General features: G+C 42.6%; 2 protein-coding genes across 2 annotated transcripts in view; both read left to right on the top strand.

The window, feature by feature from the left end:
• Positions 1–27,849, top strand: part of DENND2A (DENN domain containing 2A) — a 367,380-nt gene that overhangs the window by 101,791 nt on the left and 237,740 nt on the right. The window lies entirely within an intron of this gene.
• Positions 11,242–27,849, top strand: part of MKRN1 (makorin ring finger protein 1) — a 28,550-nt gene continuing 11,942 nt past the window's right edge. Inside the window, exons 1-2 of the mRNA XM_060245662.1 lie at positions 11,242–11,544; positions 25,792–25,920. Of these exons, the coding sequence (XP_060101645.1) occupies positions 11,333–11,544; positions 25,792–25,920 (341 nt within the window). The 5' untranslated portion in view covers positions 11,242–11,332. The remainder of the gene's footprint in view (positions 11,545–25,791; positions 25,921–27,849) is intronic.

Raw genomic sequence — 27,849 nt, 5'->3', positions numbered from 1 at the left:
ATTTCGTCCCGAAGCCTACTCTCCTCACTCGGAAACTACAGTTTCTCAACAGCTTCCAGGAGCCGAACAAGACCGTTGCAACCTTCCTAGCCGGCCTGTGAGACCTGGGCAGGAAAGCGGAGTACGGTACACAACTGGAAGAGACCCTCTCGTGAAGTTCACTCACAGCCTCAGGGACATGAAGGCACGTCGGAAAATTGTGATGGAATCAAAGCCGACCTTGAAGAAGGCCCTACAAATAGCCACCGCAGTCAAGGATGCGCAAAAGGAGAAGGCCTGCTGCCTGGGAACCAGCGCTCACCAGCTACGACCGGCCGTGGAATCGAATGACTCAGACAGGGACGATGCCCTCAAGCTGCACCAGGCAGGCCAACAAAAGCCAAGGCCACAAGTGACAGAATCGACCACCCCCAAGGCCTGCGCCAGCTGTGGGGAGCCACAAAAGCGGCGCACGTGCATGTTCAGGAGCACGACCTGCCATACATGCGGGAAGGCCAGGCACATCGCTTGGGTGTGCCAGTCTGTGGCGCTGCACCAAGTAAAACGTCCTCACCAACAGAATGGCCACCACCACGAGGTCGCACTAGTGGACGACATCCAGGCACTCACCACTTTGGGGACCCAGGTATGCCAGTTGCCCATTCTCTCCTCAGATAAATATTACGTGACTCTGTTCATGGAAGGCAAGCACTGCAAAATGGACGTAGACTCCTGGGTGGACCAGACAGTCATTGCGACCCGCACGTTCGGGGAGATGTGCCCCAGGGGGGAAGCTCAGTTAAAACCAACCTCATTCATTGTCCGGGACTTTCAAAAGCGGGAGGTTGCAGTCTGGGGAGTGGGCCTGGTCCACATTAGGTATGGAAAGTTCAAGGGCGAGCTCCCCCTCATTGTGGTAGAGGGCGATCTATGCAGCCTTCTAGGTCAGTCCTGGTTCCAAGTGATGGGGATCCATTACACCCCCGTTCAAAGAGATTTTCAAAAGGTGTGCAAAGAGTTCCCCGCGGTTTTCGATGGGACTCTGGGCACATACACCGGGGCCCCGTAGCCTTACAACTGGACCCCAACATGCAGCCCATATGGCTGAAGGCCAGGCATGTGCTCTTAGGCCCAAGATTGAAGAGGAGCTTGACCACCTCGTGGCCCAAGGGGTTTTGGAACCAGTCGCTAATGCAAAGTGGGAGACTCCCATAGTAACCCTGATCAAACCCAATGGCAGCATACGCATCTGCGCTGACTATAAATGCACGATTAATAAGGTGGTGGTGAGCCACGTGTTAGCATCCTTAGCGGGAGCAAAAAATTTTGGAAAACTAGATTTGGCACAGGCGTACCAACAGCTCCCCGTGGACGCCATCACAGCAGAAGCTCAAACCATCGTGATGCATCAGGGAGCCTTCAGAGTTAGACGCTTACAGTTCGGGGTCAGCGTGGCTCCAGGACTGTTTCAGAACTTGATGGACTCTTTTCTTAAAGGCATTCCGGGGGTCTAGCCATTCTTCGATGATGTGTTGATTGCGGCAGCCACCGAGGATGAATTTGCCGACCACTTCCGAATGGTGTTACAGCATTTCAAGGGGGCAGGGTTAAAGGTAAAACCGGAGAAATGTGTATTGGGGGTGCCCACCATAGACTTTCTGGGGTATACGGTGGACGCGAGTGGCATTCATCCAGCCCAGGACAAAATTGACGTCATTGAGTCCTGGGTGCTAATGTCAGCCATGCCAGTAGACACGTCCAGTGCGGCCCTGCACCCCGACCCAACAGTGAGAGTCCACTCGCAACCCCTGGTCCCGCCTGCATCTCGACTTTGCGGGGCCCTTCCAGGGGCATATATGCTTCCTCATTGTGAACTCCTACTCCAAATGGTTAGAGGTAGTGCCAGTAGCCTCCACCTCTTCTCGGGCGGCATTAGGGGCGCTCTGCAGGGGTTTTGCCACACATGGCCTCCCAGACACGTTGGTATCCGATAATGGGACGGCCTTCACCTCGGCCGAGTTTCAGGATTTCTGCGGCCGGAATGTAATAAAAACATAAGGTTGGCCCCCTTCCACCCAGCCACAAACGGCCAAGCGGAAAGAATGGTGCGGGCTACGAAGGAAACGCTCCGCCGCATCATATATGGGGAGTGGGAAGTGCTCCTCCTGGCACAACATACCACCCCCAGTATGGTCACCGGCCACAGCCCAGCAGAGCTTCTCATGGGCCGGTGGCTGACAACCCTCCTGGATCGAATGCACCCGGACTGCGTGCCCGACTTGCAAGAGGTGGTCCGGGCCCCCCGGGGGTTCGACACAGGGGACTTGGTGTTTGCCAAAAACTTCGGGGGAGGGCCAGCATGGATACCAGCATGAGTATCCCGTGTACTAGGGGCCGTCATGTACAAAGCCATCTCAGAGGGCGGATTCACAATAAGGCGGCTCATTGACCAATTACACGTGCAAGAGGCGCTCGGGGGGGAAGACGAGGATGAGAACGCAACCACCCCGGCGCCTGCTCTAGGCCAAACAACCCCTGAGCTGGAGGAAGCAGAAGAGCCCACAGCTACACCTGTGCCAGACGGGACCACCCTCAGCGCCAGAGACCTTGGAGGACCCAGTCCAGCCAGCGGAATTCCCCTTAGAACCAGGACCTCCACCAGGAACGCCGGACGCAGAAACTGCGTCGCCGCCAGCTCCAGTGCTTGGCGATCGATGCGAAAGCACCGCAAGCCCACGTACCTTAAAGACTATATTCACTAGGGCTTGCGAACTAAGGGGGGAGGGATGTTATGTATGTGGACTCAAGGGAAGACTTTGGATGTTCCCACTGGGCTCAATGGAGCCAGGCGAACTGAGCTTGGGGACTTGGGAACAAAGGGCTGCAGGATTCAAATCCCTGTAGCCCGAGACCAATCACAAGCCCCCACTGGTTTGAATGACCCAATGATGTGCTAGCACGGGAATCCAGAGATGTATATAAGTTGGGCCTAGTCTTGTAACGTAGCCCTATCCTATATGATGTCTATTAAAGAGCTTGTTATCACTTACTCAGAGACTCTGCCATGCATAGAACCCACTATATTATAGCATGAGAATAAAAAAAGGTTCAGAACATATCACAATCCAGGACACTAGCCACAAAGCGACAATAAAATGGAAGCAGTTACAGATTTAAAGCTTCATTTAGCAGCCAATAAAAATCAATTTAGCGGCAGTAAAATCCACACAAAGAAGCAATTAAAATAAAGAAGAAAAACAGCTGAATCCATAGGAAAAACTAACCATGCTTGAAATCCACTGCCCTCAATTTGTTTTCAGTGACTTCTGAAGATTATATATATATATATATAAAACGTTTTAGACCAGAGTACCCAACTTGATGCCCATGGGCATCATGATACCTACCAGCACCTCTACTGGTAAAAACATTGATTTGATGGCAGTTGCCACCACAGCACAAGGATCTTCAATAGACAGTAAATTGTGGCAGCCATGTTGTTGCTGGCTCTGCCTCTTGAAAGAGCCATTTTGTTGCTGCACCACCATACTGTGTCAAAATTGCAGTGATACTCACTGGTTCAAAAAGGTTGGGTACCCGTTTTGGACTGATTAACTTTAATTGTATGTTGTTTTTCTTTCTTTGTTGCAAGGAAAATTTGTGGTGAGGTGACTGAAATAATGTAAATCCAAACCCAGGAGAATAAAATAATATTTTTTATCTGGTATCAGGAATTTAATATACAATAGGTGTTCAGTGATATTCCATAAACTGGTTACTGGTACAGAGAAATGTTAGTCTCATCTGATGCTGATTTTAAATTGTGCATTGAACATCAAATACATGAAATGTAATCTGCAAAGAAGATAAAGATAGAATGATAGCTATAAATAGGTTTAACAGCAGCCACAAATACATTTTATCTTGTTTCTGGTGGTGGCCCTATAAAAGTTTGACCCAGTGAAAAGCTGGCACACAGTTTGCCATGCAGAAAAAATATATTCATGGGTTGTTGGGTTTTTTTTCTTTTGAATTTTTTATACAATGCCACAAGTGCATTTCTTTGATAAACAATTACATTTATAATTTGTATAATTGTTAAATTGTGATAGATGTCATCTTGATTAGGGAGCCTGACTACTCATCATGAGAAGATTGGTTTGTGAGGTAAAACTAGGGATGCCAGGTTCCAAGTGTGACCTGGGGATCCCACGAAATTACAGTTCATCTCCAGACGATCAAGATCAGTTCCCCTGGACAAAAAATGGATGCTTTGGAGGATGGATTCCATGGCATTGTGCCCCACTGAAGTCCCTGTCCTCCCCAGGCTGCACCGCCAGGTCTCCAGGAGTTTCTCATCCTGGATCTAGCAATCCTAGTCCCCCATTCATAGCCAGTGGTCAGGGGGGACATGGCAACCCTACTCCAGGACACTATCATGAGAATAGAATGACTACCTGAAGACACAGAAAGGAGCCAATATAATCTATATTTCCCATAAATGATCCCAATAATTGTTACAGTCCTATATGCATAAGTCAGTATTCTACCTATTTTACCGGGGAGGGGTTTCTTTGGATGAAATTTAAGGAAAGGACTTGCTGAAAGCCCCTTAGTGAGTTATGACTGAGGTGAAATTTGAACAGAAGAGTTGCCAGACAGTTCATACTCTAAACTGGCCTACTATGTCAACTCTGTTCATACTCTAAACTGGCCGACTATGTCAACTCTGTTGCAATATGACACAGGTTGTAATATATATATAAGTATGAAACCCTCAGGAATCAGGCCTTTGAGAATAACTAGAAATGTCTGTCACAAAGAATGGTATAGCATTCACATTTAGGTTGTTTGTTTTTTGTAAATTAACAGTTTATTGGTTTTAAATCATGAAACAGTACAATTATAAATAATAGAATTATAAATAAAACATGAATAGGCTGTTATTGTCTAGATGTCTGCCAAAATATATACATAAAACACATTTAATTTTTATGGAGATAGTGTTCTGTTATGGCATAGACAGCAGACATTCAACGCCACCCCACTGCTCTTTCTGATAACCCTGAAGTGGGAGGAGAGTACGGTTGCCAAGCTCTCGCCAGGCAGTTTGGGGGCCCCCAACCTGCTGTCAGGGAGGAGGCCACAAGGGAAATCCCTGCCCCCAAAGAGCCCTGTCGCTTTTTCAGATTGTACAGCACAGGTCGATACGTTTGCATCTTCTAAGTACTAAGGCCTACATACTTTTACTTTTTTGTAAGCATTTGTAATGCTTACAAAGAAAGTAATGAACTGCTCTAAAACAACTATTCTCCCGCTGATGGGGTATTTTTAAAGTGTGTGTGTGTGTGATTGATGAACCAATTGCTCCACCATATGTTTCAGACCCAGGTAGACTACTTAATTTAAGAAGGTATAAAAATCATTCCTTGCTTTTGGTGGTTCCGCATTATAAAAGAAGATAGGTGGCAATCCACACACTAAAAGAAAATGTTAAAATTTGACAACACTTGTCCGGTTTTGATCAAATGCAGCTTGAGGGGTTTTTTGCATTTACTCACTTTACATTGTGTCCACTGCTGCTCTTTTAAACTAGACCAGGTTAACAAAGATTTTAAAATCTTTCCACCCATCTCACGAAACTCTCATTTGTAATGAGAAACACTGCATTTTCAACGTCATCTTCATAGTCGTGAGTTTGCTTCTCTCTCCTCCCCCTCCAATCTTGCTTCCCACCCATCCATCAACCTTTTATTTTGCCTTTTATAGGTGGAGGTGATCAAGAGGAGCCAGCTTCTTACCTCTGTGCGTGTCTGTCAGCCATATGCTGGATGGACATTTCATATGACCAGCACTGCAAAAAGGCAGGACAGATGGGAATTGCAACAGAGATCTCTTGGCTTCAGCTGTCTGACATTCCAGTCAAAGGTTTTGTGTGGAGCAAGTCCAGTCATCATTAACAGAATAAAGCAGCTGGGACTCTGACCACTCTCTGCTTTGGGAAAGGGGGAGGTTGCTATGACAGGGGCTGGGGGATAAATATGTGATTTCTTGAACTTCTGTGCTTTTCCATTTCAACATCATGAATTTACATGAGAAAACCAAAGCCAGCTTTGGACAATCTTTTAAGAAGATTTACTAGGTTGTAGAAAGTTACCGAATTAAAACCAAAACATACTGAATTTCAGGAAAACAGCAGTGTGGACAGTTTGCCTCCCTGCCCCCAAATTACAAAAACTTTTCAGCAAAGAGGGAGAAATCTGAAGTAAACCATAGGCTGCAGTCAAATTTTGTATAAATATTAGTTTCAGTGGATTGAAATGAATCTCAGTCACTGCTCACCAACTGCTGAGTTTTTATGCATCATGTGTGACCATTCCAGTGCCTCAAATTCAATAGATAAGGGAACAGGAAGACTGCTATTTCTGGTTCCACAGATAAACACTAAATGAATTAACAACGTCTCATAACAACTTGAATTTGAGCAATAACTAACAGCACGAACAGGGTTACACACTTCCAAATCAACTGAACCCAATGGGCTTAGAAAGGCCTGTGAGAAAATAAGCAAACAAAATGAGGAGGCTGAAGTTGGTTCCTTATTCCCAGTTCCTTATTCATTCCTTATTTGTGAATTCAACCAAAAACACTGAGAGTTTGAAAGCTCTGAACCCCAAAATAAGGTCTAGACTGCCATATATCATACATCCCCATGTTCAGGGGACTCTGCTGTTCAAGAAGACACATGCTGTCTCATGGTCCAAAGTAAAGAATAAGGAATCGGAATAAGGAACCAACTTCAGCCTCGTAACAAAATGGGAGTCTTGTCTCCACCAGAGTGTAGTGGACAGGTCAGGTATATTTTGTGCTAGGCTGAAACCCCAAGGTTGGAATTTTCCTGATCGCTGGACTCAACAAGGGCTTGTTAGGGAAGGGGCAGATGTTTCTTTCTTAAGAGTTGGTATTCCCCAAACCCTGCCTTCTAAACGTGTACCTTTGACGTTATCTAGAGCTGTAACAATGCTTTAGAACAATTTATAGAGCAATCTTAAACAGATTTACTCAAAATCTTACTAAGGTCCAGGGCTTCTTTTGAGCAGGAATGCAGTTCTGGCTGGCTTAGTGTCAGTGGGTGTGGCCTAGTATGTAAATGAATTCCTGCTGGGCTTTTTCTACAAAAAGTCCTATGTTAAACAATGGTAACATCAGGAGGTGTGGCCTAATATGCAAATGAGTTCCTGCTGGGCTTTTTCTACCCAAAAAGCCCTGCTAAGGTCTACTCAGTGGGACATACTCCCAGGGAAGTGCTCTTAAGATTTCAGTTAGACATACCCAATGTCAAAGCCTTTATATACTCTGTACTTGGGGTTTTTTGCTGAGCCTCCCCCCCCCCCGCCTTTCATGTGTGGATGAGTCATGCCTGTAATCAACCGCAATAAAATTAGTTTAAAAGACTCTGCGTTTTGTTGTTGATGACCTCCTGGCTGATTGAGCTCCACTTGGCCAATTCCCCACCAGACCCATTCCTTGTGTCATAAATCTGCTTCAGGTCTATGTATTTGTACACGTGTGTTGTGTGTATGTGTGCACTGAAAGCAAGTTTCTTTTAATTGTGCCACTACTCCAAGTAGGGTTGCCAGATCCATGTTGGAAAACACCTGGAGACTTTGCAGGTGGATCTGGGAGAGGGTGGGGTTTGGACAGTGGAGAGGCCTTAGCATGGTACAATGCCATAGAGTCCACCTTTCCAAGCAGACATTTTCTCCAGGGGAGCTGATCTCTGCCAGCTGGAGATCAGTTGTAAAGAGTGTCCCCTCTGAGTTAGTGTGAGCTAGCTCATAGTTTTTTAGCCTCTGGCTCACACATTTTTGTCTTAGCTAAGGAAAAATGACCCCAGAGCAAACTTTAATGCCAATAGCTCATGAAGTAGAATTTTTGCTCACAAGACTCACAGCTTACAGCGAACACTGGTTGTAAAAATAAGAGCTCTCCAGGCCCCACCTGAAGGCTGGCAACCCTAACTCCAAGTTAAAATACAGCCTCTCATGGTACCAGTGGCAAGAGGAACGCTGGAACAAAGTCTGAGTCCATTGAGTCTGAGTCCATTGGCACCTTTAAGACCAACAAAGTTTTATTCAAGGTGCAAGATTTTGTGTGCACTGGTAAAGGCTTTACTCTGGTAAAGGCTGCCTCTGAGCAAGTACAAAGGGCAAAGTTTCACAACTATTCCAGCCCTTCTCCTGTGCATGTATGTTTAATGTGTCTGTTGAATCATAGCCTGCTTTCTAAAACAGGAAAACGCTACAGATGAAGCTACAGATGAAACTTGAGTAAAGGAAGAGAAAATATCTATTAATGCCTACTGGTTACAGATCAAATTAAAAGAACATAAAATGTAAGTCTGTGCTAATTTAACAGCACAGAACAGTACCTCCAACATCCCACCTGGATCTCTGTGTACCTCCAGACCCCTCCCCCCTGCACCCTGCAGAGAAATCTGGCTCCCAGTGTTTTGACAAAGCATTTGAACCAACTAATGGATGCTACCAACCTTTCAAATCCTTTTTTTTCCCCCAGGGCTCTTTTTGAGCAGGAACACACAGGAATGCAGTTCCAGCTGGTTTGGCATCAGGGGGTGTGGCCTAATATGCAAATGAGTTCCTGCTGGTCTTTTTCTTTAAAAAAAGCTCTGCTTCTTTCCATGTGTTGGTGGGAAGCCTCTTACAGTCACGTTTATGAGAACTGCCCACATGCAAAGCTGATCCCCAGTCTTCCTCCAATTGTCCTGGAGCAGACATCTCACACATCACCATACCCACGTCATGTTATACAACAGCTATCCATACTTCCTCCCTCTGCAGAAACACATCTCCCACTTGCTGGATTTCTTGTGCATTTTATGGCTCTCTTCCCTGAGAAAATGAATGGCTGTCAGGATCCCAGAAACTCCCCAATGCATGTCAAAGCACCTTGCATCTCTGGAACCGTAACACCTTGTACCATAGTCTCTAAGCCCTGCTCTATTCCAAATGAAGGCCATCTTAAGGCAAGTTCACAAATTGCCAGTTCCTTAACATTAGTAAATATAAGAGAATGCCTCTAAATTGCATATTTAATCGCTATAAGCAGAGCAATCCAAGTGTTGGTCTTCTGCATTAAGGCGACTATGGGATTAACTTCATTAATTCTTACAGATGTTTGTTCTGGATGAATGAAAACTGTTGAGCAGAAACTACAATGTTATGCATTCACACACATTAAAAAATTAAACAAGTCTCCACCCCCAAATTCTACAAAGAATTTGGGCTATAGTGCTACAAGTCAATAGAAAATAGTCTCAAATCTATCTGAAAGCATGGGACCATGGCAAAAAAAAAATTCTTGCAGAGTATCTTTATACCTTGGAATCCCCCAAATATGGAAAAGCCTTCACTTTGGCCCATTTCAATATGATGTGTAAGAACGCACATATATGTTGTGCGTGAGGATATGAAAAAATGAAAACAAAATATCAGTATGTGGTGTAGCGGATGGTATACCAGATTTTAAGAGAACAGTTTAAATCCCCATTTAGCAAAGAAATTTACTGGATGACTCTGGGCTATCTGCTATTTCTCAGCCTTGCCTACACTGCTGAGTTGTTGTGAGGATAAAGGCAAGGCAAGAAATCCTACATACATTGCTCTGAATTCCTTGAAGGAAGGGTAGAATAAAAATAAGACAGAACTCCACCCCACCCTGTACATTTTACTATTTCTGTACAATGCATTGGGATACTGGTCTTCAGTTTTGTCACATAGAATCTTTGTTTCAAAATAAAACTGAGGCTGTGATCACACACATTAAGTAATGCACTTTCAATCCACTTTGCAACTGGATTTTACTATGTGAACTGGCAAAATCCAGTTGGAAAATGGATTGAAAGTGCATTATTTAGCACGTGTGATCACAGCCTGAGACTCCCAAAATATTAACTACTTATCTCCTTAGTTAGTGGCCAACTAACATTTTGTTTTTCATTATTACATGTATTTATTCAATGTAAATTCTCTTAACAGAATACATTTATACGTACACCTAAGAATTTCACTTTTGCAAGTGTTAGGGTTGTCAGGTCTGTGCTGGAAAATAACTGGTAACTTTCGGGGTGAATCCAGGAAAGGGTGGGGTTTGGAGAGGTGAAGGGTCTCAGTATGGCCCAATGCCATAGAGTCCACCCTTCCAAGCAGCCATTTTTTCCAAGGGAGCTGATCCCTACCAGCTGGAGATCAGTGGTAAAAGCGGGAGATCTCGAGGCCCCACCTGAAGGCTGGCAACCCTAGAGTGTACATCTAAAAATGCAATGAGCTAATGCAATAAGATGTTTGGAAAAGGGGTTGCCAACCTTCTTCTTCTAGGAATTGCAACTGATCTCCAGACTACAGAGGTCAGTTGCCCTGAAGGGTGGACCCCTGGAGAAAATGGCTGCTTTGGAGAGTGACAAGGCATCCCCACTAAGTCCCTTCTCTACTCTCCCCACGAATTTCACAATTCCAAATTGGTAACCCCATATACATTCTAAAGGCGCATTTATCTGACAAGTGGGATTGGCTGGAGCTCTCTTGCGCACTTAGTGGCAAACTTCTTTTTAATCCCCTAAAATGTTTACCAGTGGTGGAAGCTTCCAAACATACAACACAAGAAGTATGCATTACTGAATGCACGTCGTAAATCATTCATTGTAATTTTGCATGAATTACTATAATTATAGGTAATGTATATACATTCCAGGTTATAGAGCAATTTACACAGACAATTTATAATTTACACTGTATTCATTTCCTTGAGCGTTGTAAGGAATTATATGTTGCTACACACACAATGAAACAACAACATCAAACAAGCGACAAAAGTATGCACCGTCGGGTACTGTGATTTGCCAAACATCCTGGCCGAGTGATTCGCAGGAGGAAACAGACACCGCTGGAACGTGTGAAAACGATACTCGCCACCAACATTCCAGCACGTCCACATTAACACTTCGAGACCGTGACGGAAATTCCCGAACTCCGTAAATTCCCGAGAGACTTCGTCTTCATACCACCCCGACCCCTCCCCACCAATCTCCATTCTTCCCCAGCAACGTTATCGGCCCATTCGCCCCGCCTCTCTCCCTCTCCATAGGCGAGCTCCCTTACAGGGACCACCAATCACAACTCTTGTTGCCAAGTCAATCCTACCCTTCGGTTAATAAGCCCCGCCCTCCCCCTCTCGCCCCGCCCATCGACTTCTGCCCCGCCCTACTGTCCAGCCGGCCGGAAGGATGCGCTCCCGGAAGTTCCGGTGGGGCCATCGCTGTGTGGGGTAAACAGTAATGGCGGAGGCTGCGGTGGCCCCCGGTGGTGGCGGAGCGGCGGGAGCGGCAGCCGCGGCAGCCGGAGGGGCGGCTGTCACGGCTTCCAGCCCCTCCGCTGCTGACGCCACCACCATCACCACCACGGCCTCCAGCCCCCCCGCAGCCGGACCACAGCCGGCCGCCGCCGGAGGAGGAAGCAGCGGCTGTTGGACGAAGCAAGTCGCCTGCAGGTAACGTGCTGAAGCGGCGGCGGGTGATGGCGCCCGTGTCTCTCGCCTGCCTCGCGGTCCTTCGATGTCAGCCTGGCAACCGTTTCCTCAGCGGCTTTCCCCCTCTTCTGTTATTTTCTTAGCGGGGGTGGGGGGGAACCCCAGGCATTGTTTGGCTGGGTCTCTTTTCTCTTAAACGGATTCTTCTGTCAGATATGCTTCCCTTTCTTTTTTAAAATTTCATTAAATTTTATTGAAGAATTAGCTACCAGGTACAATAGCCTTGAAGTTCAACATTGAACATATAAATACAGGAAGAAAAATACAGACGCTGCATGAAGTACAATAGTGAGCAATAAAACAAAACAGTATGGCTGGATATAAACCACAGTAACATCGCTGCTAAAGGAAAGAAGGCACAAAATATTAACCAAACGCACACTGCACATACCTAATAATGTATATCAATAGAAAACAATATTGAGTTAAATAATCAGGAAGAGAAGAAAGTAGGAATAGTGATCCAAAGAAATCAGTCAGTGAACAGCTAGTAAATTGAGGTATTCCTCTTGAGGGAGAGTAGAGTTTATTGAAGAGGAACCTATATTCCACCGTAAAAAGGGTTCCCATCTACAAAGGAGAGAGGCATTAGTGCTTGACAAGGAATGTGAAGGTTGAGAACTAATGAGTTTATCTAGAATAAAATATTCCCATAATTTGGATGCCCAAACCTGGATAGATGGAGAGTCAGGCTTTTTCCAAGTTAATGCAATGGCATGTTTAGCAGCTGTGAAAATTAAAGAGATGAGTTCCCTTTGGGGTTTGGAGATATGAAAATCACCTCAAATACTTAGGAGAAGAATCTTTGGATCAAGGGGAATGGAAACTATGCTTCCCTGATGTGCAGGTCATGCTGCTTGTTTGTTCTTGATCCAAGACTAAACTCAATTTAGAAAGGCCCCAGTCTCTTCCTCCATAGTAAGCCCCCCCCCCCAAAGCCCCACAAGAGTGGCTGAGGCTGTAGTAAGGATCTGAGCGTGTACCAGCCTGCTGTATCCATTTGCTGCTGTCTGCTTCTTTATTTTTGGAGTCCGGTAGGTTTTCTTATCTAGTGGCTGGCAAGATGATGTCATTGGTTTGCTTCACTACCATGGTTGTTCCCCTAGTGTGGTTTAGGATCTTCCTGGCTGTGATCTGCTGTATTGTCACTGGGATGTGTCCATAGTTAGACTGAAGGGGGGGATTCAGAGTTTGCTCATGGGAGCGGTCGGGTACAGGCTACTGTTTCTCTTTCTTTTTGTCCCATCCTGTTGCGGCTTGCTTTTCTCCAACAGAGTTCTTCCCTGACCTATGATGACAGAATATCTCTTTAAATACTGCTCGATAACCCCCTGTATGGGGTTTTCTGTGCTGTTTAGGGACAGTTTATTCTTGATTGTGTGTGCCACAGATAAAGTTAGGGTCATCTGTCTTGAGAGGCTTTGACTGTTAAGGAGCAAGTGCTCTCATTTGTTGTGTGCAGTTTGTACCCAAAACCTAAATCCATCATTGGGGTGTAGTCTCTAGTTTCCTATGGGTTTTGAGAACAGTGTTCGTAGGTGTGAAACTGAAGGCAAAAGTGTATCACACTGTGATTTATAATTACAGGAAACACTGGGGACTGGATATAATTGCTTGTGGGCTGCCAGCTGGCTGAAGCTGATCTAATGAGTGAGATAAGATTGCTTTTAATATTCAGCGCAGGAAAAAAATGCTTGACACTAAATCTAATAGGTATAGTTTTTTTTCCAGAGGCTTATGTAGTATTTGTTATTTCTGATCAATGTCCAGGTCCCAGTGCAATATCATTTCTTCTGTGCATTTTGAAACTTAGCAATATATCTAATTCTCAATAGGGCCAGATCTGTGGATACCTACATCCAGAGACTGGAGCCATGAACAGAAAAGACAGACCTTTATGTAAACCTGAAAAAGTCCCTGGTTTGCAACCCCTCCCCCCAAAAACAAAACACCCAACCCTGAAATCTAAAAACAAAAAGAAAGGAGTGTGAACCTCCCAAAATAATGCAATCAGTAGCTGTAGTTTTTAGAAACAAATGCTTTCCGTGGGTGTCACCAGGCAATCATGGGCAGTGCTGACTGTTGAAACCTGAATTTCTGTCAGTAAAAGCCTGTGGGCAGGGCAGGTCTTCGAGGGAGGACTCATTGGGGTCGGGCCCACTTGCAACCACTGCTGTTTTAATTATTAATAGGCAGTGGTAAATGCTTTCTTAATATCAGTTCTTCTGTTCTTTAAACTTTAAATTGATTGTATCTATACTAGCAGTGAGTAAAGCATCTGCCACTTTTAGAAAGCTAAAGAAAAATAGTTTTATAGTAGTAAGAATCCTTAAACACACAGACTAGTTCTTAGGGTTGTCCAAAAAGAAAATTTGTTAGCCTATTACCAACAACAACAAAAGCCCGTACTGCCTTGTCATCAAAAGGTTCATGTAGATTTGTAAAATACATTGATATTTCTGAATAAAAATATTATGTAATGCAGTTGTGCCTGACAGAGTTAATGAACAGTTAATGAACAGAGATTAAGGATGGTCAGGTATGTTAAATGTAGAATACGAAATATTGGCAACCACCAGTATTCAGTTCAGTTGGCCAAGGATGAACAGGAGAAAAAAATGACTCCCGTTCCCTGTGTACTATGCAGATAACTACTGGGTCTAGTCTGGCTTGTACATACATGATATATTCGCCCTTTTTGCTACCATTATTATGTCATATAGGTGTGCCTGAAATAAGAGTTAATGAACAGAGATTAAGAATGCTCAGATATGTTAATCTTATATCAAACAATTGGGAACAGTGCTTGGTTGGAAGAATTGTTTTTTCTGTAGTACATTTATGGCTTTTCAGCTACCAGTGATTAGATAGAAAGTATGTATGTCTTTTTAAAAATGCATTGTAGCTTTGAGAAGAGTTGAAGAAAATTTGTGAGGTCCTTGTTTAAGTATTTTGGATTAATATCCACCAGAAACAGAATTGGTTTAGATTTTATGAATGGTACTTGTTGTGGTCAGTGATGTGTGGTGGACAATTTTCCAATGGAGCACTTTTTTCATGGAACATCTTCTGCCCCGAATATGTAAATACAGTCTGTTTATTCACAGTTGTTGGGGCTGTTTTGCTGCAAATCAGTCATGTTAGGGAAAATGTAGGATACGAAACTTCAACAACCACCAGTACTCAGTTCAGTTGGCCAGGGAGGAGCTGAAAAATAAAATACGACTCCCACTCCCTGTGTACCATGCAGTTAGCTACTCGGTCTAATCTGGTTTGTACATGGTATATTTGTCTTCTTTTGCTACTATTCAGTAACAAGCTGAAGCAAGATTTAAGAAGAGTAGCATATGGCATCACAATGGGTTGGAACTATACATAGGTACAATGCTCACTTCTTGAAAGTCTTGTCCTATTTTGTGAGTTTATGAAGCCTGAGTTAGCTCTCCCAAAAGAATAATGAAGAGTTGTTTCAAGAGACATGAATTCCTCCACTCCCTCCCTTACAGCATGTGCTTGTACTATCCAAATAAATTACATTTTAGTAGTGTGATTTATTTCATTTCTATCTCATGATTCTCTCCAGTGAAGACCCAGTACTGCTCACATCCATCTCTTCCTCTCCATTTTAGCCTCACAATAACCCTGCAAGATAGTTTAAGCTGAGAGTGTTTGATTGGCCCAAAATCACCCATTGAGTTTCCATGTGAAGATTTGAATGTGGGTCTGCCAGATCATATTATGACGCACTAACCACTCTTCCACAATAAGCAGATGTTGGGTAACTCATCTTTTGCTTCCTACTCATGACAATGAATGAAAACATCTTTGAAGTATTTTCTGGTTTCTGTCCTCAGGAGACCTTTGGATCAAGTGTTGGCCTGTATAATCTTGTTCTTTTCTTCCTGCTTTGTTGTTAGGGTTTTCATATGATAATGGGAAACCTTAGAACTAACTGGTTATCTATCTTTTAAATGTTTTTTATGTTTGGGCAATCTTGAGTTTTTTTTGCAATTGTTTCCCCAAATTAGGAAGTCTGAAGAAGTTTAAGAACTGTAATCTGTAACTCAAAAGGTCAGAAGAGTGACAGGGAGGAGTAGGTAGTCCAGGAAGGAATGAACTTCAGTTTTGTAGGGTGTTTGGGGGAGCTGAAAGTGCATAGGGGGCACTTCCTGATTAATTTGTTTATGTCCCTGTTGTGTAACTATTGAAATTAGAGGTAATCTTTTCAAAGGTTTTTTTGTAATTATGCTTTGAAATTGGTTTTCTGTTGGATTATGTTTACAGGCTGAATAATCATGCCAAAGGATTACGTGACATAGCAACCATCTTATTTACTTCATAGTCAGCCTTTTGCACTGAGACTCAAGGCGAATTACATGGTGTAAAACAATGAAGTTGGTTAGTAACAGGATTTAATAAACAATGCAATAGGAGTAGGATTACAAAAATGTAGAAACGGGGGGGGGGGATATCTGACATGATGTGTCAAGCTGTGCAAGAAACGGAGTTTAAAAAGTAGAAAAGTGCAGTAAGATAAGGATAACACATATAACATAATGCATACAACACACAATGGTATAGACTACTGTCCTGTTCCTCTTATAAAAGAGAAAAAAGATATCAAAGCAAGATGTCATAGAATACATTCAGAAATGTATGTTCATTTTCCATATTTTTACAAAACTAACTTTAGTATTGGCATCATGATGAGATTGACTCAATAAAGGACGACACAGCTCTCTGCAAGGCTGTTAATGACAGGGCATTTTGGAGGTCATTAATTCATATGGTCACCATAATTCAGAAGTGAATTGATGGCACTTAACACACATGCATGGCATGATGATAGTTGTATGTGTGCTGAATAGCATATAATACTTCACTTCCTTTATTTTTGTTGGTCAACCAGTATTGCAAAAAGAAAATTATTTTGCTACTCATATATCTTCAAAATTGAATAGTTGACAGTATCTCAAATTCTTACTGTATTAGTCAATATTGTCATCCTGTATTGCAGAACAAAGATTTCACGTTTTACCTGATTTTCTATAAGAAAGCATGGATGCTGCGAATGTATCACTCTTAATCAAAGAAAAAGGGATGTGCAGAAGAATAACACCTACCCTTTCAGTGTTGTTAGCAGCTGGAAAATAATATCCAGTTCCTAGGAGCTTTCATCAAATATTAAGAGTTGGATGACAAGGCACCTGCTTGTAAACTACCAATGAAACTAAATTATTTGTCTTTTATGTTACTTTCCTATTCAAAGCTGAAAGAGGTAAAACTAGACTATCTTAGTGAAGGAGAATAAAAATATCTAGTTATTTTTAATGAAAAATTGGCAGTGCTAATTAAGGGTGCTTGGGCCCTTTCATGACAAAGGCTTGCTGTAAAATTTCCAGGTAAAGAGGTTGCAGGTTGGATTTACTCTAAGCAGGAATGTTGAGGTTCAGAACTCATTATACTGGCATCCTTCTAGTGAGCCTTCTAACCTGCTGTTGGACTTCAGAGACAATCCTGTTTCACCTACCTAATAAATAATAGATTGTATGCTCTGATGTCTCTCATGTCCAAGTTTACCTGTAAGCACAAATACAGGAAGGTTTTGATGGTCTCTGATCCAGAGATGTAGTTTGCAGTTGCTTCCTAGAGGTATCTGCTTCCAAGCCTGTGCCCGTCCACTTCATTGGCCCTGGCTGCTTTCATTGTGCAAACACCAAAGTGTAGGACAAAACAGATTTATTTTAGTGTCTGCATCCTACCGAGTTAATAGCTACTAAACAATGGAATGGCCATCTCTTCACCTGTTGAATCCTCAGGAATCTTCCTCTAATGGTTGCCCGAGGCTTGTAAACCATTAATAGTCTGAACTGAAGTGCCTACCAAGAATAAATAAATTACAGATAACAGCTGTGAAGTCACAATACATGAGTCCTAAGCACTAACCCAACATAACATAGTTATTTGTTGTAGAGCAAACAGGGTACAGATCTATGCAGTCGTTCTTTTGTGGAAAGGGATGTTTTCTCACTTCTCTTCTTATCCCGAAGAGTGAAATGATGAGTGATTGCCAGGATAACTAAAATGTATCAACTAATTAAGAGATATAGGTGCAGCAGAAGCTAATTTATTTTGTGTAGACTCTTCAAATCTTGTTCTAGAAACAAATTGCTGTTGGAATATGCATTATTGATGTATTTTAAATTGCAGCTTTAGAAAAGTGAACTGAATGGGCTAAACAAATATGCTTAAATATGGCTTAATGATGGTATGCAGCCTTAGGCTGGAGATCTTCCTGACTCTGAAATTTTCAGACTGGTCTGTATTATGAGTTTGCCAGGGTTATTGCTGAATTGGAATGGCTCGAACTGGCACCTGGTTTAGCCATCTGTATTGAATACAATAAGAGTTTGGTATTTATTTATTTAAGGCAGTCTGGCCTACCTTTCTCAAGAGAACTCAAGACAGGTAACAAAACTCATACAGAATAATAACTAAAACCCAATATCAAGATAGCCACATATCATTCACCATTGACACGTTCTCCACACGTCATTCTGGAGAGTCGCTGCCAGTTGGAGACTACAATGCCAACCTTGTTAGACTGGATGGGTATAAGCAGTGTTCCCTCTAAGCTGCAGAGTCTTGTGAGCAAAAATTCTACTTTGTAAGCTACTGCATTAAAGTTGTGAGCTACTGCAAAAATTATTGTGCTCTGGGGTCAATTTCCCTGAGCTAAGACAAAAATGTGTGAGCTGGAGGCTAAAAATCTGTGAGCTAGCTCACACTAACTCAGCTTAGAGGGAACACTGGGTATAAGGAAGCTTCATGTATTGTGCACTCGGAATAACTCAGCCTAGCATTGCTTCTGAAATGATGACAACATGGCGGTCTTCATAAAATGTTTGGAAGGGCCATTTCACAGAGTAGGAGCCACTGCTGAATAAGTTCCAAAATAGGCAGAAACTTAAAACTTAAAAACTTATTATTATAGAAAAGCTGCCTGCCTATGGATTGGCAATATTAAGTAGATCTTGACCAGCAGAGTAGAGTTGGCGCCCAGGTCTATATTTGACTGTCATATCGTTGACCAGTTTGCATTGTCTGTTCTTCTTTGCACGTGAGATCGATGGGTGCCAGGTCGTGATGTGAGGTGGAAAATTTTTCAGTGCTATATTTCATCGTGGACAATTTCCCATGAAATATATGTAAATAAAATCCAGTTCAAATTTTCCCGAAAAACAACATCACTGGTGCCAGGCTCATATTACATGGAATTACTTCAGGGTTTGGAGATACTATAAACATTGTTTGCTTTTATTCCAGCATACATCTAGGTGTGTTGCTGTTACTGGAGGGCTGACTGCATGTGAGAGCAGTTTTATTAATGTAAATACTGACTTGAGGGGTTGGATCCAGACTAAATTGGCAGTTTCTACAGATTTGTCCCTTCTTTTTACTCCAGACCGTTCCCTATGGTTAACAGAAAGGACAAATGGCTATTCTTCAGGGTTAACTATAATCTAGGAGCCATATTTTTAGAGATCAGGGGCTGCAGCAGGAGGTGGAGAAGTAGGAAGGTTCCATTCTGTCATTAGAAAATTTAATCTGGATCCAGATTAAATTCTGGCCCCTGTCCAGAGCCCCTTTCCTAGTGTCCCTGCTGATTTTGGATATTATTGGGCAATGGAGTTCTTGGAGTGTCTATTTGTGTCTGACATGGAGCACTGGTTTTTCCTATTATTTGTTCCTGCTAGTTACTGTTTTATCATTTTTATTGTTTGGCTGTTTCATGTTGTAAGCTGCTCTGAGTCCATCTTTGGGGTAAGGCAGGATATAAATAAAATAAATCAGCTCAGGATTTGTTGTCTGTAAGAACTCTGGGAAATATGTAATGCATTCTGTTTACTGTTCGGGACATACTAGATGTTTCTCTTGTTTTTACCCTGCCTCGTGTTGTGCTTCCTCTCTGCCTCTTAAGTAAATTCTTATATTGTGTAAGACTTTCTGCTGTTGGAGGACCAAGAGTTAAATTAGCTAGTGCTTTTTGAAAATCCTGTTGTTGCAGTAAACTTTATCAAGAGCAGCTCTGCATGTGTGGGATTCGAGTATTTACCTAATCTGCTAATAGTTTAGTCCCCAGGTTGTTTTGTCTCTTAAAATAATTCAATTTCAGTTAATTGGTAATCAGGAATAAGATCAGCTCTATCAAATAAAGTGTTCAGAATCTTCAGCCATCCCTGAAAGACACTTACCTGTATCAGTAAATCTTGTTTCATTTTATTGGAACTGTTCAAAATAAGTGTTCAGATTCTAGCGAGGGTAAAATGCTTTGTTGCTAAGATATAATTAGTCTATAAACAGAGCCTCTTTATATTGCTTAGATATTAGTTTATTATAACGATTTATAGTTATTTAATCAATGGGAGGGATTTCTGATTTTTTTAAAAATTAAGGTGGAATTTCATATCCTGTTTCATCTTAGAAAAATTGTTTTTGCTTTCGTTGATGTGTTACTTATTCTGCTCTTAACTGTTTGTCTTTTTTGTGTTTGTGTAGGCCTTATTTCCATGTATTGTAATATAGATGCTTCTGAAATGTGTAGATACACTACTTCTTACATAAAAGGCATAATCTTGAATAATTTTTTTTCTGTTTTAGACTTGTTTCCACTGACTTTTGACCATTGTCTCTCTTGCGGTATTTAGCTATTTCATGGGAACTTTAGCTCTAACTAAATCAGTAGGTCAACTTGAACTGAATTCAGTAGCACCTTAGAGACCAAGAAGATTCTTGAGATATTATGCTTCGAGGATTTAAAGTCCTCTTTATCAGATTTTCAAAATCTTATACTCCAAAATCTTGGTAGTCTGTAAGGTACAACTGGACTTGATTATAGCTGTTCTGCTGTAGGCCAACATGGCTACTCTCTAGAGCTAATTCAATTAGTAGTTAATGTGGAATTACCATTTTGGTGTTTGTGTTTTCCACGGTGCTAGGAGCCCAACCATTAGTTTCCATAGAGCAGTAATGCAAATGTAGTGGGTTGGATCGCACAGATTTCCTTCCGCAGGCCCCCAGCTTCTTTGACCCCCCCTCCCCCACTACAGCCCAGCTGCCTGAAATTCTGCTCCTTGAAACCCCCAGGAACACTTAAGGGACGGGGGGAGTCAGTGATCTGCTGCAGAAATCAGTAAAAATCGTATCTCTCTCTTCCATCCATAGAAAGCCTCCGTGGGATCCATCCCACTCCTTGGCATTATAGAGACATGGAAATAAATGCATGTACTGAGAATCTGTAGAGAAAGAAACATATAAAGCTTACCAGTAAAAAAGGGTACATTGCAAAGATACCCAGTTTTTAGGCATGAATGTGTTTTTGTGCTTTTCCCCACAACATCATTGCACACATAAACATTGTATTTATTAATAGTGTCATTTTAGTACATTTTTCTTTTGGATTAATATGAATGCTGAAAGGAAGACCCCAAAGAACTAAATTTCAACAATCAGGGACATCTGCAAAACCTCTCACCATGCTGCTTAATCTTGAACCTTTAAATATTTCAGCAACTGGGATACAGTTGCAAATAAATTTCAGATATTTAAGTTGTATGTACATTATGTGAACTAGGATTAACATCATTTTGTCATTTATTATATTTGAAGCATAGCATGACTGAAAGTTGGGGCAGCGATGAATGATTTTGTTAAGAGAGGACAGAGAAATGGCTCTGAGTGTCAGTTTTCAGAGATGAATCTCTTCAGTTAGTGCGGTATCCTGATGAATACATGCAAACAATTCTGTGTAACATGGGTTTCTTGGCATGGTTGCCCGTTGCATAGAAACACACACACTCCCGTTCCTAGAAGGAAATAGAATTAACTGCTTAGGCTGAAAGACAGTGGTTGTCTATCCAAGGTATAAATATTTGTCCTTTGGAGTGGCATCTTTATACTGTGATTTGTTTAGTGTGTTACTGTAATTGGTGTCACAAGGGGCCCCACCGAACTCTGGGAATTTGATGAATAGAGTTCCCAGAGTTCTTTTCTTTCTCTTTAAAGAGCAGGCAAATCTCACGCCCAGTTCTGATCAGGATCATGGTTTTGCAGGGTGTGGTGTGTATTAAAGCCTTGCCTCCCCCTTGTGTGTTTTTCCTGACTCAAAATGGCCTCATAGTCACTGTTTCCACTCTGGGGTGAACATATAGATACCCATTTGCAAGAGAGCAAATAGTAGCTCTGTAATTGAGGTCAGGAAAATGCCATATGCCCTGGTCGCATTTGGTTTGGTCCTCAGTTTTTTCTTTTGAGGGTGTCAACAAGTGTGAACTCTGTGCACCTTGAAGACAGGCATCCATCTTTCTGACCGGTACATTTTCTCCCATTCTTCTTCCAGGAAGCTCATGGCAAATATGGTTCTTCCTCACCTGTTTAATCCTGACAGTGGCCCTGTAAGGTGTAGGCCATGTGACTGACTTGCTCAAGACCAGTCAGTGAACATCATTGCATTTTGGTGATTTCTTATTGACTTCAGGACTGCTGCAGATTACCGTAACTGTTTAAAAATTATGGGTTTTGTCAAGTCAGAGCATTAGCAGCTGCAATCCTGACCTTTAAATAACCTCTGTCTTGAACAGGTTCATACATTTATTTATCACGGGCCTTCTGTTTCATTCTTCTGTCTCCTGGAATCTCTGTGATGTTCCAGATTCTATTAGAACCATGTCTCAAGTCTTGGTCTGCAACCTGAGACCCTGGGGTGTGGCTCAACAGTGATAATTTGACCAAGTTTCACCTCAGTTTGGACTAGGAAACTCAAAGCAATGCACCATGAAGCAAAATAAGGCTTTATTGGAAAATAAAATAAAAAGATTTTGAAAGCAATATAGTTCCACTTCCAGTGGATAGTTCAGCACATAGGAAATAATAAAACTAGCTTTCCTAAATTAATTTAGTGAGTAAGGGTTCTGCAGCACAGATCTTAACTTCTTAAAGATCTAGCAAATTTGGTCCAAAACAAGCAGCAAAATCCATTATTGATGTAGCATATAGCAAAAGCCAGCATGGTGTAGCAGTTAAGAGTGGCAGATTCTAATGTGGAGAACTGGGTTTCATTTCCCTCTCCTCCACAGGAAGCCTGTTGGTGTGACCTTGGGTCAGTCACAGTTCTCTCAGAGCTCTCTCAGCCCCAGCTACCTCACAAGGTGCCTGTTGTGGGAAAGGCAATTGTAAGCCACTTTGAGACTCCTTAAGGTACAGAAAAGCAGGGTAGAAAAAACAACTCTTCTTCAGGTACTGAGAATGGAAAAGGGACAGGGGAATAGATGAGATGGGATGTGGTCTGGTAGAATAGACTACATTTTACAGCAAACATGAGCCATGCACCTCCTGACTTCCTTCAGCCAGTCATCATGCTGGGTCCAAGGAAGATGAGCACATCCCCCACCCCCGCCCACCCAGCTTCTTCCAGCTGAAACTAGTGAACTAATTAGTGGACTTCATGAAACGACCTTGGTGGAGTAACAATCTGTGTGTGGGAGGGGTGGCGGCTGACACCTGTTGTTGACTGTACAGAACAGTGAAAAAAACTTTTAGGTGGAATTTTACTCATAAGTCAGCTTCTCTCTCAATGCCACATTCACTGCTGTCTAGAGTTCTTATGCGACCCATGGTGGGCAGTCTATTTCACAGGAACTTCAGGTGTTGAAGATAAAGATTTTGTCTCAGCTGCTATATGGGTAGCCCTTCTATGGATACAAGCTCATAGCCCTGAGGTGGAAATCACTTGGATGTCATGCTGTTGACACCACTGTATCCATTTCTGCATGCAGTTTTGGGAGTTACCTTGTTGTGTATCTTCTTCAGCGCTTTAATTCCAAGCCAGCATAAAATCATTAATTACCTCAGCTAGGACTGCTGCTATAAAATGAACACTTATTTCAAGCTGTCTTTTACTTGAATGCCTTAAATGTGACTCCTTTATGAGTAACTGGAGCCAATATATATTTACAGAAATAATGGCTTTGGGATTCTCTACCCCTCTGTAATTTTCCCTGGGACTCAGTGGAGCTTTTGCTGCATCAAGAAGCACCCTTGAGATTAAAGCTCGGTCAGACCTCTTCATACTTGATGCTAAGCACATCTGCTCACCTTTTCCTTTGGGCTTTTTACCTTTGGGCCCATTTGTCTGCCATAGGTATTTTTACTTCAGGGTTTATTATTGTTACTTTTTCTGGCTAGATTTAGTGCATTACTGATTACAGAACTTTGGGGAAGATTTTCCAACATTTCTTGCGAGAGGACTTTTTGTCCATGTGTATTTCCAGATCCCTGACTTCTGAAAATGTTCTTCTTTCTTATAGGCTTTATATGGAGTTGAGGGTATTATTGGTTTTCCATTGTTTAATGTCTTTTTTAAGGCCCTCCAATGATTATTGTCTCCTTAGCCCTTCTCTCTGGCAATGACAGAGATGCTACACTAGCAACTGCCAAATATGTTTCTGACATGGAAATGCTTAAAATACAGGTTGATTACCATTCTGGAATATAATTCCTTTGGTTTGTTCTGTTCTGCTTTATTTTTTCTTGATATGAATTCCTAGTTATCATTTGATTTGGTCAATGGATTTGCTATCAATTGTTTAGCTTGGTTTTTATATCTTTCCAAATTGTGTATTTGATATATAGAATTTTGTCCTGCCTAAAAGCTCTGTGACCTACATAGACATACTTGCTAATAAATGGGGATTTGAACCCTTCTCTTCCATATCCTAGTCAGCTCTCTCAACTGGTTGACTTTTTGTATCCATGCCTGCAGGCTTCTCATGTTGATCTGTTGTGTCTGTGTTTACATTACACTGAAATCCTGGGAAGCTTACGCCTGAAGTCTGTCTCCTCCACAGCCCCTTCACCTACTTGTGAGAGCCAGTTTGGCGTAGTGGTTAAGAGTGGCGGACTCTTATCTGGAGAGCCAGTTTGATTCCCTGCTCCTCTGCATAAAAGCCAGCTGGATGACATTGGATCAGTCATAACTATCTCAGAGCCCTCTCAGCCCCACCTGCCTCACAGGGTATCTGTTGTGGAGAGGGAAGGGGAGGTGGTTATAAACCACTCCATGACTCCTTCGAGTAGTGAAGGATGGAGTGTAAAACCAACTCCTTCTCCTCCCTCTCTTAGTAGTATCAGCATTTTTTCTGTAGTTCAGTGGTGGTGAGAACCATGTATCTAACCTTAGCATTTCACTAGAGGGAGCTGTTTAAGTTTCAAGCACCCTATTGAGCTCTGTGATCTCACTCAAAGGAGGCGGTCAGTGTTGGTGAATGGGTGATCTCCTCCCTGCACACTTGAAGGCAGCTTCCGATCTCTGTCCCTTTCCTGATATACTCCAAGCCCCTAGTTTCAGACACCTTTGAGCTGCATAAACAAAGAACACTGATTAGCTGGTGGCTCATATCATGTCCCCTTGTTTGAGGCAACTGGTGATCTGAGTACCTAATTGCCGTGTTTGGAATGGAGAAGAGAAATGTCACCTAAACGGGGCCATTTGTTTCTTGGTCCCAGTGAATGTTAACTGTATTTTTGACCAAGTGTGCATGGCAAAGAGGTTTCTCATTAATTCTAGTACAGTAAAAAGCTTCATTGTCTGGGATGTGATTATCCAGGACACTCAGCTAACAAGCATGGCCCAGCAGACGTGCTCTTCTTTTTCAGCCGCCATACCGCTGCATCTTTGTGGGCATGCAGGTCCCACACCCATCTCTCCTGCAGGCAAACTTGATGCCTGCAGCCATTGCTGGACTTCTGACAGCAGGGTTTATGAGCTGATTTAATCATAGGATGCCTCCACTCATCCCTAACCCTGCCGTGTGGTGTCAGGAGCCAGGTTTGCCTGCTGCGTAGGATCTTTCTGTGGCTTAGGGAGGACAAGAAGGGTCCTGCCAGGCATGGGAGCTGTTCCAGTGAATGCGGTTTGGTTGCTTTCAATTCCTCTCAGGAAGGATAGGGCAGAGTGTGGGTATCTGGCACTCTTGATTAATCAGCAACCATCGTTTTCCATGAGTGCTGAATAATGATTTTTCCCTGTATTCTAATAGGGTTATTTCTCTCGACTAATTTGTTTGCATTACCCTCAGTGGAATCCTTCAAACGCCCTACAGCCTTTCCATGTTTTTGCTTGATCTATCATTGAATCTCTTTGCCTTTCAGGTATTTCATGCATGGAGTTTGCAAGGAAGGAGACAACTGCCGTTACTCCCATGACCTCTATACTAGTCAGTCCGCTATGGTGTGCAGGTATTTTCAGCGAGGATGCTGCGCTTATGGAGATCGTTGCAGGTACAGAAACGCTACTGTTTAGCTCTGAGCAAGGAGTTAATTCCCCACATTCATGACCAGTCACAGCACCACCGCTTCTATTCTGGAGGAGTAGACCATTGAGTCCTGCTACAAGTGAGATGTACTAATAGCTGTCCTGTCCTTGGACCATTTTTCCTTAGTGGAATTTACACCATTGCTTGATTAAGAGCAACTGTGTTCATGATGTCCTGTTTTGGTCCTCCTTGCACCACTCAAGCATTAAAAGTTGTTGTGGTGCTTGGGAAGAGGCTGCTAACTCTAGGCACGTGTCATTGAATGTCTCCGGTTTTCAGAGAGTGGTATAAAACTGAGAACAAAATGGTAAAAGCTTTTTGCGGCCAAAAAGTGTTGGATAAAATTATTATTAATCCGGCCTATAATTATTGAGACTTGCATGTATAGCCATGAAAACTAGAAACTTTGCTGTGTGCCACTATGGAAAACTTTCTGCTTCAGGACAAAGAAGGAAACTAGAATTACTGTGAAATAATAATTGAAACTTGAAAGGTCTAGTTTATGAAAGACGACATCCCTGGGGGGCCAAGAGAAGATGCAGTCTTCCTCAAACTACTTTTTTCTGGCATCATGATAAACACTAACCTATGCTACTTGTCTTCATCTTGCCATGCCTTTGTATGCCAAATAATTAGCATCCTTAAACCCACAGATGGAATTGATGGGTGAAGGAAGGGGGAATAGTTTCTCTGAAATATTCACTAATACTAATGTAGTCTTTGCAAATACAGCTTAGACCAGGGGTGTCAAACATGCGACCTGGGGGCTGAATCAGGCCCTTGGAGGGCTCCTATCAGCCCCCAAGCAACTGGCTGTCATCTGCTTACTTCTCCCTCTCTCTTGTTTCCTTCTGCATAACACCTTGCTTTGCAAGGCTTGCTCAATCGCACAGGAGCTACAGAGCAAAGCCTCTATTTTCTCCATTGGCTGAGGCTCTTCCTTTGGGGAAGAAGGGAGGGAGGGATACCTTGCTTTGCCAGGTTTTCTCAATCACACAGCAGAGCTACTGAGCCAAGCCTCTCTTCCTTCCATTGGCTGAGGCTCCTCCCCCTCCTGGTCCCCTGGGGAAGGAAGGAAAGAGCCAGAGCTTTCTTTGCCCAGTTCTCTGAATCCCATGGAAGAATTACAAAGAAAGCACCTTTAAGACCATTGAATGCTAACGTTTTAAGCATGTATTCAGGTTTTTTTAATCTTTAATTGTGTTTGCATGTGTCCTTTATAGAGTTTATATCTCTGCTACCTAATCTTGAAATAGGTACACACATGGCCCGGCCTGACATGGCCTGGCCCAACAAGGTCTCATTTATGTCAGATCTGACCCTCATAACAAATGAGTTCAACACCCCTGGCTTAGACCATATTTTAATATCAATCCAGCATCACCGTAAAACAAGGCTAATAAAATTTCTTCCACCTTTTGTGAGTCAGAGCTCACTACTGGACTCCTGTTTATTTTTAGTTTTTTGCTGGTACAGATTAACATACCTGCTTCTCTGGAATTGTTATTCCAATATGGAAGTCACATAGATTCCCCTAACTGTATCCTTTGAAGTACAGAAGAAATGTTAGCAGTGCTTTGTATTGCCTGATTAACTGGATAGGAGGAACACACTTAGTTGCTTCATAGTCGTGCAGCCCCTAAGATGCATTGGCTTTAACCAGAAATGCTAAAACTGCTATTTTATTCTTGGCTAAGGGGAAAAAAGGGCAATACTGAACAAGTGATTCTGAGCTAGGGAGTGGGCCATATAAAGAGATGTGAACAATACTGTTTAAGCTCCTACAAGAAGTTGTATAGAACATGGTTCTGGACAAAAAACAATTTGTAACTTGTAGGTGTGCTATTCTGCCAGTGTAGCCAGGGTCTTGTTCTGAAAAAGAACCTATATAATG

Source organism: Heteronotia binoei, chromosome 8 (assembly GCF_032191835.1).
Source record: "Heteronotia binoei isolate CCM8104 ecotype False Entrance Well chromosome 8, APGP_CSIRO_Hbin_v1, whole genome shotgun sequence".
NCBI classification, from domain to species: domain Eukaryota; kingdom Metazoa; phylum Chordata; class Lepidosauria; order Squamata; family Gekkonidae; genus Heteronotia; species Heteronotia binoei.
Note: the sequence above shows the minus strand (reverse complement) of the source record. Positions and strands in the feature narration are given on the sequence as shown.